We start from the raw sequence: 14,615 nt of genomic DNA, 5'->3' as shown, positions 1-14,615 counted from the left end.
TTGATAAAAGACAGACCAGACTTCGTCCCCTCTGTGTCCTCCTTTGGTCAAATCGTCCATCAAGTGAGTGAGAGTGTAGGGGTCGCTGAATATAGTCCCATCCGTCAGTCAACTTTTTAAAATAACTCTCACTGTCTCATGAAGTGAGTGTATTAGTATATTCTCTAAAATATGCGTTTTCCTCGTCCATTCCAGCCAAAACAAAACATATTTTGCCTCCAGCTAAGCCCCGCCCCTCAAAAAAAGTCACACTGTTTACAAACTGTGAAGACTCTGCAGACTTGCTACGTTCGCTAAACAGTTTAGCATTGAGCATCGTCTCTTAAATGTCACCTGCCTCCGTGGCCACTCTTATGCCTTTACACTTTGTTATTCTTAATACAGTAGTTCAGGTGCTGCAGACTGGAGGCTATGTTAGATGCTAAAAATGTTCACGCCCGAAATGGTTTAATCTATTTAGACTTTATTTGTCATTTAGATTCACATCAAAATGAAGTTTCGGTGCAGTGGCTCGGAGCACAGCAGGAATACTGACAGAAACAAAAAAAAAATCCAAAACCAGACATGCCTAAACTGAAACGCTCACAGCTTCATGTGTACTATGCTAGTAGCTGCTAATATAGCCTTTAGCCTCTTCAAACTAAAGGGAACGGATCAGATTCTGCTCTGGAGACACTGGAGGCTTTATACTTCTTTTTTTTTTTTTTTCTCCACACATATAAAATATAAAAATTCTCCTTTAAGGCTTGAATTAAGGCCTCTAAATTCAAAATATTAGTTTTACCTTCAACAAAACGCCCAGTGTTACTCGTGGGCGAAGCTTTCGACACTCAAGCTCTTTGCATCTCGGTCACGTCTGAGAGCTTAGTTGTGTCATCTTGCTGCCTGTTTTCATCCCGTCTCTCTCCCCACAGTGTCCTGGCCTCGCTGTGACTTCTACTCTCTGACACACTCCCTGCTGTGATCCCCCAAATCTCAATTGCTCCATAATACCCTGAGTGTGTGTGTCTATGTGTGTGTGTGTGTGTTTGACGAGCGGGATTTGCATAATGTGGAAGCAGAACGTGGTGTATGGCAGCTGCATAGTTTACACTACACTCAGCAGAAATCTGTGAAATCCCTTCATGGGTGGGTGTTTATGTGGAGGACGCTCAACCCCATGAGAGGCTATAAACACCTGATTGATTCCAGTTAAACACTCACCTCCTTTTAAAACATGAGGCTAAAGAAGTGGTTTATGCTCCTGTGACCGGTCTAGACTGGAGGGGGGTCCGTGTATGTTTTGGTCATTGGATGTCCCGTTCATAAAAGGATATTAAAACACAAAAAATTAGCTTTTTTTTAAAAAAAAATTCATTAAATTTTCACAAAAATTGAAATTCAAGGCTTGTCAAAACTTATATTTTAATTTTCTGTTTCTAAAAACAAAAAATTAAAATCGTTAGAAGACGGAAACCAACAAAGTGGTATTGAATCCTGAAGCTATTTAACGTACATATCATATTTATTATATTGTGGGTAGTGACCAAAGCGTGAGTTCTTTGTGAGGTCGATGCAAACACAGCTTCTTTTTGTTCCTTTGAAGCAGCCTTGAGACAATGAAGAGCCTCAGCCTCCCCTTTCAGGCAAATTCCCACCTTCATCCTAATGAGCGTCACCTGACTGCAACGTGACCTTCGTGACAACATGTGAACGACCCAGAGGAAGTTTAAAAGGGTCTCGTTTCTCTACGGGGTAATGCCGTTTATCCTGTGTGTGTGTCGGTTCTGTTAAATAAAACAGAAAATACAGTTGATTTTGGACTAAAAGTCAGTTCCTGCCCACAAAGATGCATTTTTAATATTATATTTAACCACTTTTTCAGTCAAATACTGCATTTCCTCCTTTTTTTTTATCATCTCAGTGTGAAACTTTAACACCAGTGTGAACTTAGAGGTTAACCAGACACACAGTATCTCTACCAACATCGACCTGTTAAGACTTTTAAAGTGAAAAAATGTGCTTTAAGCAGCAGTGAACAAACTCAGGTTCAAACTAGCTGCATAAAGTTCAGATTGTGTCTTTATTTGTTGGTTTTTGTATATTTGTCACTACCATATCTCTAATATAAAGTTTGCTGAATTAGCTATTAGCTGCTCAAGTTAGGTCTGATCCTGGAGAAAATTTTAAATCTTTTTTTTTTTTTTATCAGACCGGCTCTGAGCTGTCTTTCCAGAGGACACGTCCGTTGTTTACATCCTGGCGCCCTGGTTTGTATCAGACTAATCCCGTTGGCACTTTTGGACTTCTCAAAACAAAGATAAGAGCGTTACCCAAGAATCAAGGATATAAATAGATACTGCAAACACCTAATTGTAACCCGGGATAGCAGCGAGTGTTGGCGGTTTCTATTCTGATCCTTCTTTCCTGACGGACTCATGAACTGGGTGACGGGGGCAGGAGAAGTCGTCGTATTTTCAGCGGGTTTTGATGCGTTTAGGTCTCGTTTCGGTGCGACATCCGTCAAAATTAGCCATCCTCTGGACACCACCCCGCCCCTTTTGCCCTCTTGCTCCATTTGACAGCAAATTGCGTTTGGTGGTAAAACAAAGTTAAGCCTAAATCTAATTTTGACTTTGATTCGGGCGCATCCCTCTGACACAGTTAGGCTCTCAGAAAAAATCGGGCGAAATCTGCTGCAGCTGCAGAGGAGAGACTTGAGCAACTGACTGAGATTTGTTTACTCAAACGCTCGGGCCGATATCCGTTACAGTGGAGGCTGAGCCAAATGACGGCCTCCAGACTCTCTGTGTGTTAATCTGTCGCTAGCTCCTCTCTCTGCAGAAACCACAGCTCTGCTCCCGGTTACAGCTGCACCAATCGGATGAGTCGTTCCCCGGCGCTGTATGTTCGCCCATCATGTCCAATCAGAGGAGATTATGGCATATATGCTCACATTTTTTCCTGCCGCGTAATCCTTTAATCATGGACGTAAAAAGCCCTGATTTGTCAATTAAAAGTGAGAGCAGCCTTTGAAGCCTCTCCATCACGGACTGTTGAGCGTCTACGATGCACACGTTTTCTGAACAGATATCAGATCAAACGACGGTATTTGGCATCAAAGTAAAATCTTTTTTCGCAGACACACAAGATTTATTTATTTATTTTATTTCCTTTGGATGAACCGTGACAGCTTTTCCATTTGCACAACAATTATTTACCCAATTCTTTCCTCGTCACATCCACAGCCACTGCCGCTGCCAGGCTTTTCTCCCGCATAATTTACCCCAATCATTTTCTCCTCTGACAGCTCCAATCACTTCTGTCCTCGGTGCCAGCGAAACGCACACTGGCGGGCATGGACGTCGTGTCGCAATCAGCATGTGTAGTTTGAATGTAGATCAGCTCGAACAGGTTTTCATCTCACGTTTGCTCGGGATCACGGTGAAGTTTTCTGATTTCTTACCGGTTTAGAAAATAGGATTCTTCTGCGTCTAATCTAATTTATCAGGACTGGCAATTGTTGATGCAATCACTTAAAGCGCCGTGCAATTCCATTACAAAAAAGACTGGCACCTGGTCCGTCTCTCTTTGGAGATTAGCAACCCTGCAGTGAGGATTTGGTAATGAGTTGGAGAGGATTTACCAGTGGGAATATAATATGTGTCCCAGAGCTGCTGTGTTTTTCCCCCTTAAATCCTCTCAGTGCGGACCGGCCACCGGTTTTGGTGAGGGCTGCAGGTTTTCCAGCATCCCTCCGTCATCAGCCCGAGGGGGGGAGGTCACATGCTGGAGATTACAGTAACATGAGGGGGGGAGATTGGTTTTTGCTTTGGCTCATTCTGAACCAACATGCCATCAGCCTGAATACTTACTAATCAGGAAACGTCTGGGAAACCGGAGCGACGGAACTTCAAATTTTTACATCCGTGTTACTAACCTGCAACAAGTGAATCCAAATTAATGGATTTTTTTTATATTGAGTGGTAAGCTGGCTGCAATGGAAGATGATTTAGATCATCAAATACTGTAATAAATTGGAAGCCTTCACAAATAATGGCCAGGTCAGATATAAGCTATAAGCTATAAGCATGAGCAGTTACATTAGCCCAATACCCACTGTTTTAATCAATAAATCCTAACATGCTATGTTTAGTTATCTGTATTTGCAATACCAATGCATACAGTACAGTAATACAGAGTTGAAACTGGTTAGCTGGCCATGCTAACTAGTTGACTCAAACTTCCAGAAGAACAGAGCTGCTAAAGTTAATAGGCTACTGTAGCCCTGCTTGTTCGTTTGTTTTCGTATTAGTTGTTGTTTCGACATAAAACTATAAGCTAATGTGACCTTACTTGTCCTTAGAAGTAACAGCTAGTTACTATGAGCAATAAGCTAATTAGCGCGTTATGCTAACTCGCTTATTCAAACTTCCAGCAGAACAGAGCTGCTAACGTTAGCTTAAACTTGACATTGCATATTAGGCTTCATTGTTTTTAAACAACAGTTGCTTCTTGTCCCTATAAGTAATATTTGCTTTTACTGTAAGCAATAAGCTAATTAACTGGCCATGCTAACTAGCTTACTCAAACTTCCAGCAGAATAGAGTTGCTAACATTAGCGTAAAGTTAGCTGCCACACGAAATACTAGTGGTTGTGGGCGTTGCAAGTGTTTTTATTATTTTTACATAACATTACAAGCTAAAATTGGTTATTGTAGGGAATAACCTAGTTAGATGGCAATGCTAACAATAAAAGCTACAATAAGCAAACAATAAGAGCTAACAAACGCAAAGTGACATTTGGAAAATTGCTGTTCCTATTTATAGTTAATTATATCCATCTTTGTATAATGTTGTTGTATAATGTTAATGTTGATACAGGCTGCAATTTGTGTTGATACTGAGCTGTAAACGTGTAGCTAGCGTTAAAACACAGCTTGAATTCATAATGTCTCTGGGTACCATCTATAGGAAGCACGGCAGCAGGGTTCCTGGTGCATGCTGGGTCCCAGAGGGCCGATAAAAGCCAGTGAACAGCGGCCAAGGCTTTCAGAAAGCCACCGGGAACCGAGGCACACTATAGAAGTGTGACACGGAGAGCTGGTGATTTGTGTCCTTGGAGGACAGGAGAAAGCTGGAAAGGACTCAGTCGGGCCGTGGCGGCCATCTGCAGCGATGCCTCTCCATCTCATCTGTCCTCGTTTCTTTTCTCTTATCAAAGCACCGTGGCCTTCACCTCCTTCACCTCTCTGCCCTCTGAGGTGTCCTCAGCCTCGGCCACTGACCTCCAGCTCCGGCCATATGGTTTGTCCCCCCCCACTGCCCTCTAACTCTGGTATTGTGACGAGATTATAAATGGCATTTAAATAATCATTTTCCAATACCGTCCGACAGACAGAGAGGGACCAGACAGTCGCAGTGCGCCTCGCTGAGTAAGCTGCTTTGACCGAAGAGTCTTAGTTTCATGGCAGACATCTGTTACACCATAGTTGTTTAAAAAAAAAAACATATATAAAAACCCTATGTTAATAATATTCAAGGGTTTATTCTGGTAATCGGAAAATTTATATCCTGATATTAGCTATATTCTTTCTTTTGTTCAATGCATTTTTGGAAGTTTGTTCAGTAAGCTAATGTTTAGCTTAGTTTAGCATAAAGACTGGAAACAAGGCTTAATAACTAATAAACAGTAACAGAATCTGCTAATAGCGTCTGTCAATTATATCAAATTATATCAGATTTGCTCAGTTCGTTCAACTCTAACATAAAGTATCATGTAGATTGCTGATAGGTGAATTCTTTTTAATCTGTATTGTACAGGCTAATATTTAATTGAATCGCCTTTAGCTTTGATTACAGCAGCATTCGTTGGGCATTATTTCGACAAGAAGCTTTTTTGCGCCCCACGTATCCTGACGTTGTCATCTTGTCATGCATTGATGGAATAAACCTGGTCATTCAGTATGTTCAGGTAATCAGCTGACCTCGCTCTTTGTTGCTGAACCTGGACCTGAGTAACTGCAGCAACGTCTGCCTCTCCTCTCCTTACCCTGATGCTCCCATCATAACGGTTCCTCACTTTCCTTCCAGTTTTTAATATTGCGTTGGATGATTCTTAACCCAGTTTTCTGCAGTCTCCTTAGAAGTTTTCTCTTCTGCTTGATGCGTGCCAATGATTTGACCCTTCTCAAAACATCTTTTCCACGACAACATGGTTGTTTGAGAAACGAGAAGCTACTCATTGCATCAGTTTGGGTTGAGAAACTTGTTGAATTCCAGCTGAAAGATGATCATGCAGTAATTATCCAATAGGAGTCTCGTACCAATTTGCTCAGATAAATCCAGGTGACGACTTCTTTGTTGTTGTTGTTTTTTTGGCTATGCAGTGTATTAAGCTAAGCTTATATTATTATTCCAGATTGTTGAACATTAGATAATAATTTAAAAGATGAATCGGCTGCCGGTTTTGTCAGATAACTACGAAACCCTCAAGTTCTACACATTTAAATTGGTGTTTAAAACATTGTCGGCATGAATTAATGTGCTACACCACACTGCACGTTTTTTTCAAGGAGAAAAACTGTAAAATCGTTAAAGTACAAAGTGGTTTTTGTTCAGATTTGGAGACGACACACGGTGACGCAGGAAAGCAGCTCGAGGCGGACGCTCTTCAGGCTCCTCTGCTACTAAATCTGCTTCACAGAACCTCCTCTCATTTTTTTTAAACTCGCCGTGTGCTCGCGCAACGAAGCTCTCTGAAGTCTGCAGCACCGACTCGGCTCGTGTCTCACGCAGGCCCTCTCGCAGATGTTCGCAGGCAGCGGCGCCACTTCACAGGCCTTCCACCTGTGGTCGGAGGCGGGGAGGGCGGTGATTGACTGCGGAGACTTGCTCAGATGGAGCGCAGCCCCCACTGACAGGAAGCCAGGAGGCCATCTGCAAGCGCCGGCCGGGGGCCATTGTGTGCGGCTGTGCATTAAGCTATTTTATGTCCCACGTGAATTTACGGCCAGTCTTAAGTTGTGTGTTCATGTGTGCTGTGAGGAGGAGGAGGAGGAGGAGGAGGAGGAGGAGGAGGACAAAACGAAAAGGCGCCGGAGTGGACTTCAGCTCAATACTTTATTAAATAATCAATATAGTAAACATCATCATCATCATCATGATAAAAAGGAAAACAAAAAACATGAAAAAAAAATGAAACAGTCACATTTGTTTTTCTTCAAGTTTTCCCCATCAACACACAGTATTTTATTTATTTATTCATTATTATTTTTTATTTTTTTTTAACTCAATTCAGTGGCTTTACAAAAGTCACTCGAGGTGATGTGCTGCTTCATATCGGTGTGACACTCACAATGAAGGCCTAGGAAAGGTAACCATGGTAACGAGGAGGAGGAGGGAGGAGGAGGAGGAGGAGGAGGGAGGAGCTGGACAGTTGTATATTTATCTGTGTGCTAACATCTGTCCAGTGCTGGCACAACGACGGCTTGGAGGTGACTCTGAAGTGTTTCATCCGCGTCCGAGGCCGAGGCCGAGGCTGAGGCTGCGGTCGGAGCCGGAGCTGCCTGCGACTAACGCTAACGCGTACAATGGCCTCCTTTGTGTCGCCAGCTGGTGCATTGATGAGGGAAAAGCCACCGATAGCCATCGTTTATGTACGCGTGTGCTGTGAATCTGTGAAGGCAGTGAGTTTCTCGTTGCAGTAGTTTGGCTACGAATCAGGCTCAGATTTAAAAAGAAAACAAAAACAACAAAACAACTTAAGAACGTGATAAATTAATTTTGGCGACTGGAGGAAAGTTCGGAATAAAAGAGTTGTGTCACATGAATTTACATGCTTTTGTTATTTCATATTTTCTTTTCGTCTCTATTGTTTCTAAACATGGACTAGAGATGGTAGTTAAACCTGCAGCCATAAGAGACTTTAACACTGTTGACATCTTGTTTCCTATAAAGGAATCATCCAATAAGATCCAGTTTTAATCACACATATATATATATAAAAACAACTAAAAAGCAGAGGTAAAAAAAAAGAAAGAAAAAGTCTAGAAGCTACCCGGCTGGCATGCATGCTACTACACAGCAAGACTATTTCTTTTTGTTCTTTTTGTTTTTTCATTCTTAACAACTCTTTTTTTTTTTTTTACACACACACACCCTCCGACATATTTACATCCTCAGTCTAAGGTGCGCCATTGAAAGTTCACACCAACCTACAGCAGCAGCAGCAGCAGCAGCAGCAGCAGCAGCATACTGAAATAACACAACTCACAGAGCTGTGGCGACTTAAAAGACAACTGGTGGTGCAGTCATACATTTCTTGTTGCCAACAAATCACGTAAAAACCAACATTTCTTTGTCCAAAAACAAAGTTTTGCTGCTAAGAATTAAACGTGTGTTCATCCGCAGCTGAAAATAGTCCCCTACAGATTCAGCATTTTCTGTCTTTTTGCTTTAAAAAAAAAAAAACTACAGTGCCCAAGTTCTTTAAGGAAAACCTTGTTAAGAGTTGAAGGTGTACATTCGTAACAGTGGCCTACGACAGAGCTGACAAAAGTACGGTCTGAAACAAGGCGTTTGTTGACAGGAAGAAACGTACAAGGCAACACCAGTCTTCTCCTTTAAGTCTTTTATCACATTGTTCGCACAAATATCCAAATCAGAGCCGGAGTAAAGCCCCCCCACCCTGAAATATTCTCAGTGCCACTCCCCAGTGAAGAGTCCAGGCCCAAGCTGAAACGTAACATCTGGAACCAGTCGTTTTCAACACAAACGATCCACAGAGCTCTGAGAGTCGAGGGCTTTGATTGGATGAACAGAATTAGAGCTCCAGCTGAGAGGAGAGTTAATTGGCTCGGAGGCCGACGATTGGAGGAGCGGCTCCACGATGCGGATCGTAGGAATGAGGGGACAGATGCCTTCTGGTCAAACTGTGTCAAAGTCGACAAATTGCATTACATTAAATTAGAGCGAAATAAACGTGAACGTGGCTAAAGTGTGCGGGTATAAAGGACGGTCTGATTTTTCCTTATCTGTGCGTGAGCTGATGCTTTGATTAAGGTCTGCGCGGAGGAGCGCGGTGGAAGCAGATGTTGTCCTTAACTTTGGCCTGCATTCACACACAAACCACACAACCTCCCCGATGCCAACAAACAGCCCCATTCTGTCCTCTCCTCGTCCTGACAATGGCCGGCGGGTGTGGGGTGTCAAATCTAATGGAGGGAACAACAGCTGAGTGTGTGTGGAAACGGGGGGAGGGAGGGAGGGAGTCAAGACACAAGTGTCCTTGTCAAAGCCGGGGCCAGGCCAAGCGGGACAGGGACGGAGAAAGAGAGAGCTGCATTGACCACAACAACCGCAGACCACAACAAAATGGCCGCCGGTCTGAGCCCCCAGAGAAAGAAGGAGAGAAAGAGGCAGCGGCGTTTCGATTCCCTGCTCTCCGAGCGGTGACTCACCGCCTTCAGTCGCTTCTCTCGGGGGCCGACTGGTGTGAGCTCATGCGAGATCCCTCGGAGGAGGCGGGGGAGGCGGACTCAACCCCCCCCACACCAACCCCACAACCCCAGGGCGGCGAGTTTGTTTTGCATCGGATATGATCAGATTCCGACACGTTTACTTATTGCGCCGCGTTTTCATCCCGCGCTCCCGCTCTCTGTTTGATTGGGTGAGAGGATTAGGGCTGGATTACCCGAGGAGGAGGATGCGTGGCGCAGTGCGCCCGCGTGCCACGTGCGTGGAAAGGTCAAATCTTTATCATATGACGACATATGATAACATAGCATCACAGCAAAGTGACCGGAGGACGAGGGCGGAGCACCACAGGCACCCGAGAGGCCTGGTTCTAGATTAAAGCTTTTTAGTAATTGTCACCGAATTGAGTTTGAAACAGCTTCCTGCACACTGCAAAAAGAGCATCACTAGAAAGAATCAAAAATATTCTTGTATTCAATCAAATCATCTTGTATTTTACTTTACAACGATTCTTAAAATGAGCACAAAGTTCTTGTCGCTGAACAAAATATAAGATGCAAGCAATTTTTTTTTTGCTTTCTCCAAATTCATTTTTTGCAGGCTCGACCTTAGGTTAAGGAGCCAAAAAAAAGTGGCAAAGGTTCAACTTAAAGGGTCCTCAGATGAGTCAAAGAGAAGGAAAGCAGAAAACTATTTAATCATGGCCGTCTTTCTTGATGGTTTTAACCTTACACCCACGTTTTAAGGGGGTATAAGTTCAAAACTTTGGGCAAACTTTATATTTTTACCCCAAACGCGATCAGAAATCGGCTAAAATTATTTAAAGAAGATTTAAAAGATTTAAATGGCGACTCTCGGCTGCTAATTTGTGCTCGACTTGAATTTACTGGAGCTTCCTGCATTACAGGATGACCTTCGTATGTGCAAACAGTAGACGGGAACTAAACCTCTGGATGTCTAGGGATCTGAAATCCTGTTGATAATCGTATTAAACTGATGAGCTCTAAAAAAGAAAAGAAAAAAGAAAAAAAAAAATGAAATCCCTAAAGACGTACAACTAAAAACGCTGGCTCATCTGTGACCCCCCCGTGCACAAACGCCGAACACTCAGGGAATAGAGATTAAAGCCACTGAAGCACAAATGCCAACGGTTCATCCGGGGGAGTAATTTAAGCGAGAGACCGGAGCTGAGGGACGGACGCGAGACTCGGATGAGGATGCGCAGGTGACTGATGGGAAAGTAGGACGAGTTCAGAAGCAGCAACAAAACAAAGCCGCCGCCCGCCCCCCTCTCTTCCTCCTCCTCCCCCACCTCCCCCTCCTTCTCCTCCTTCAACCACAACTCACACTCGTGTTGTCATTCCTGCCTGAGTGGCTTTTTGAAACCTGGAGCTACACGCATGTTGTCACACAGCGTTTAATTCATGCGGCGGAGGAGAAGAAAGCGCACACAGCGAGGACATTTGAATGCATTTAGTCCACACACATGTGTGTGTGCGTGTGTGTGTTTACGGTCCTGTCCGGTCCTGCCTGGCCTGGATTAGACGCCGAGGCTCTGCAGGCTGGTGGACAAGAAGGGGGCAGAGGTTGAGAGAGGGGAGGGGCTTTAGTAATCTGCTAATCTCATTAATGCCACGGCCGTGGGTGCCCTGTCAACAAGATGCAGGGAACAAAGGACGGGGGGGAAACAGCTGATGACCCTGGCGGCCGTCCACTCCACGACTGCCACGCACACATACACGCACGCACATACGCAAAACGCTCGTCATGAAATCCACTTTCTGCTTCCACCCGGAGACTCTCCTCAGATTAAATAAGACACAAATAGGATCTGTCCCCTCAGGCCAGGCGACCCTCAAAAAAGGCTCCGGCACGGAAGCCCGTTCCTTTTGCTTTTTTCGATTACACAGCAGGGGCCTAAACGTGAAACCCTCTCAGCTGTTCCCGTCAGTCTGACTCGACCAGCAGTGGGTGTCAAGACCTGTTCCGTCCAGGAAAACACACGAGCCGCGGGTCTGGGTATTGTCTGAGCCTCGGTTTAATCGTCAACTGTCTCTGATGAGAAGAAAACGTTCAGAATGACCGGGTTAGATGCGGGGTGGTGGCGGCATCCTCTTAAGATAGATGCCAGGGTAGAAGACGCCGGCTGTGAAGATGCAGAGCAGCAGCTGGGACGACTTGGACTTAGAAACAGGGGGGTCAGATGGGACAGGTGGACCAAATGGCTCCTCGGTTAAAGAAAACTCAGACCAAACCGACCTCTGTTAGCCAACTCTCAGCGGATGGAAGGGACACACACGGGACGATTAAACACATCTACGTAATTTAATATAGGCCGAAAAAAAACAGGAGAGGATTCTGTAGGAGACGGATGTGTGTGTGTCTGGGGGGTAAGTGTACGTGTGCATGGGCGTACAAAAAGGCATGCGAGGATGGGCGCCCGGGCCTCGTCTCACCGATCCAGCACCCGGCTATAGTCCTGAGGGCCACAGCCGCCCTCGCTCTTCAGTTCAGCGAACACCTGCGTGAAAAAGTGCGGGTCCGCGTTGATGCGCAGCATCTTAGAGCTGGTGGCGTCGATGATGGCGAGGCAGCGGTCCCAGAAGGCCTCCTTCCCCGCCTCCACCAGGAACGGCTTGAGCGGGTACGAGATCTCGTTGCCCATGTAGGAGTAGGACAGGTAGAGGCAGGTGAGCAGGATGGCCTGCAGCTCGTGCTCCGATGCCACCAGGTCCCCGTCCACCACGTCCCGGCACAGCATGTAGACGAAGACGACGTTGGCCGGCGTGACGAAGGCCTGGTCCTGCCAGCCCTGCAGCAGCAGCGAGCGGTCCACGGCCCGCAGCCAGAGCACCGGGTCGGCCGGAGACAGGTGCTTCAGGCGGTAGCAGCGGCAGCACAGGAACTCGCCCAGGCAGCGCAGGAGCTCGCTGGTGGAGGCCTGCACGATGACGCGCTTCGGGGACGTGGCCGCCGTCCCCTGGGGGGCTTTCTTCGCCGAGGAGAGCTGCTGGGATTTGCTGTAGCCGTATCCGTGGCCCTGGCCCATCCCCAGTCCGTAGCCGAGCCCCAGACCCAGTCCCGCTGGGCCCTCGTAGCTGGACAGGTTGGCACATGACAGGGACTTCTTCACATTCTCGCGGTTGAGGTGCAGCACAGGGTCCTTCTGGTAGATGTTGATGCTGTTGTTGTTGTTCAGAGGGTCCCCGAGGGTCACGGGACCGCCGGAGCCCTTCTTCGAGTTGCCCTTCTTCTTCGTGGAGGCCACCAGCCGCTTCCACGTGAGCGCCGGCAGGAAGATGGACTGACCCCTCTTTAGCCCGCGGTCTTTCTGGGTGTTGAGGGATCGGCTGCTGAGGCTCGGGTAGTGGCTGAGCGAGCCGGGGCGGTTGTCATAGTAGCCTGATTTACGGGAGCCAGGCGAGAGGGATAGTACAGTGCCCATGGTGAGTCAGTGCTCCGGAGATTACGTTGCCTTAGAGGTTGCCGTAGAGGGGTGGGGGGTTGGGGGGGGAGGCGTTCCTTCTCTGTTATTCCTTATTATCCAGAAGATTTCTCAACAGGGAAACATCACGAAGAGGCGAGCAGTGAGGACAGGTCAAGTTGAGCTGAATGACAGGAACAAAGGAGGAGGTGTTAAACTAATAAAAACTGGATCAAACGTGCTCAATGTCAAGCGCAGTTGAAACCGCTTCGAGCTCACTCTGTGCAAACAAAAACATCTTCATTTTTTGAGGAGATTCCAACGTTTCCAAAGCTACAAATCGAATTACATTCCGAATATATCCACAAATAAAACATTTGTTGAATATTTCCCTGAGTTTAAACATTAAGTAATAAAGCCTCTGGAACAAGCTGTGGCTGAATATCCGCATAAACAGTCAGACAATGTGGATTAAGGCAATTTGTTCCAACCTTTGGAGAGCAATATAAACAGCCTAATTGAATCTCTGTCCAAGTTCCTTGATTTGAATCTATTAATGTTTTCCGGTCTTTCCCCTGATTAGGAAATGCATGAGCCAAGATTTTGAATAAAAGCACAGAACATCATTTTTAAGTTCCCTAAGATTAGGAAAGAGAGAGAAATCTACCTGTCTGTCCTCCTCGGCTCACCTGTGTTAGGTCCGGATACGAGGCGACTGACTGTCGCTGTTGTGTTTTTGCCGCAGTCCAGGCTGAACGTGGATGAATGGAGGCATACAGGAGCAACAAATGCACTCTTTCTGCAGAGGACAACTGGTAAGGACGGCGAGCAGAATAATGATATGTCTGCAGAATCGCAGACAGAAAGTCGCTCTTGCAGGGGCTTTGACCTACTCTTCAAAGATGCCAAGTCTGGAGCAACGCGTCGGTCCTCGCCAGCCTGGTGCAGGTGTCATCCTCCGCTGCACCTCAAACCCCGCCGAGGGTGATGGGTGACTTGATTGTGACTAATTGTCCTTTCGTTTGCGTCTCCATGTCCGAAAAGCAAACTTTCACAGAGTCCTTTCAATGCATTCCATCTCTTCACGGACGCGGAGCCGTGCGTAAAGTCTCCTCCGACCTCTCCCGGTCCCGGCGATGGGCTCCGATGGCGCAGGTAGGAGAGTCCGCACACTGAGAGCTTCCGTCTCTTAATGACCGGTGATCGGTCCCCGGCAGTCCGACCTCTGAGCGGGCTGTCACACATGAGAGACCGAGCAGCCAGTGAGCGCACGGAGCGGCTCGTTACAGCGCCTCCCTCCGACTCTGACTCCTCCTAACGGGACACACACACACGCACACACAAACAAAACATTAGGTTACAGTACAAATAGGCTGATACGCTGTTTCATCATCAGCAAGTAAGTCAAATGGGAGTAAGTTGTCTTTATAACAGCATGAAATAAAATAAAAAAAATAAATGAAACGAGCATACTATGAAAAAATGTATGTGTAATTAAGCCATACGTTACCATTATATAATAATAATAAATATAATAATAAATAAATATAATAATAACAACAACAACAACAATAATGATAATCCTATCCAAATAAAAATAAAAATAAATAAAACTATATAAAATATTTTAAATGTAGAAATAATTAAAGCAAGGAAAGAAAATATTATAAATAAATAAATTATAATATAAAAAATATGAAAATGTTGCCACAAACTAAATAAAATAAAATAATTC

At 45.5% G+C, this 14,615-nt stretch overlaps 1 protein-coding gene across 2 annotated transcripts; it reads right to left on the bottom strand.

Annotated features, from left to right (window-relative positions):
- Positions 1-7,082: 7,082 nt before the first annotated feature.
- On the bottom strand, positions 7,083-14,155 carry si:dkeyp-92c9.2 (uncharacterized protein LOC571482 homolog). 2 transcript variants are annotated; one of them, XM_047605880.1, is made up of 2 exons: positions 13,548-14,155; positions 7,083-13,064 (listed from the first exon to the last, which is right to left on the bottom strand). In XM_047605880.1, the coding sequence occupies exon 2, from the start codon at positions 12,899-12,901 to the stop codon at positions 11,909-11,911; it is 993 nt and encodes a 330-aa protein (XP_047461836.1). In that variant the 5' UTR covers positions 12,902-13,064; positions 13,548-14,155; the 3' UTR covers positions 7,083-11,908. The 2 variants fall into 2 exon arrangements, with proteins under 2 accessions (XP_047461836.1, XP_047461835.1); XM_047605879.1 differs by having other exon boundaries at positions 13,570-14,155.
- Positions 14,156-14,615: the final 460 nt, after the last annotated feature.

This window comes from Mugil cephalus, chromosome 14 (genome assembly GCF_022458985.1).
Source record: "Mugil cephalus isolate CIBA_MC_2020 chromosome 14, CIBA_Mcephalus_1.1, whole genome shotgun sequence".
Classification (NCBI taxonomy): Eukaryota; Metazoa; Chordata; class Actinopteri; order Mugiliformes; family Mugilidae; genus Mugil; species Mugil cephalus.
Note: the sequence above shows the minus strand (reverse complement) of the source record. Positions and strands in the feature narration are given on the sequence as shown.

Excerpts from the sequence above, each read along its gene's own strand:
- si:dkeyp-92c9.2 (XM_047605880.1), bottom strand. The coding sequence starts at position 12,901 with ATGGGCACTGTACTATCCCTCTCGCCTGGCTCCCGTAAATCAGGCTAC.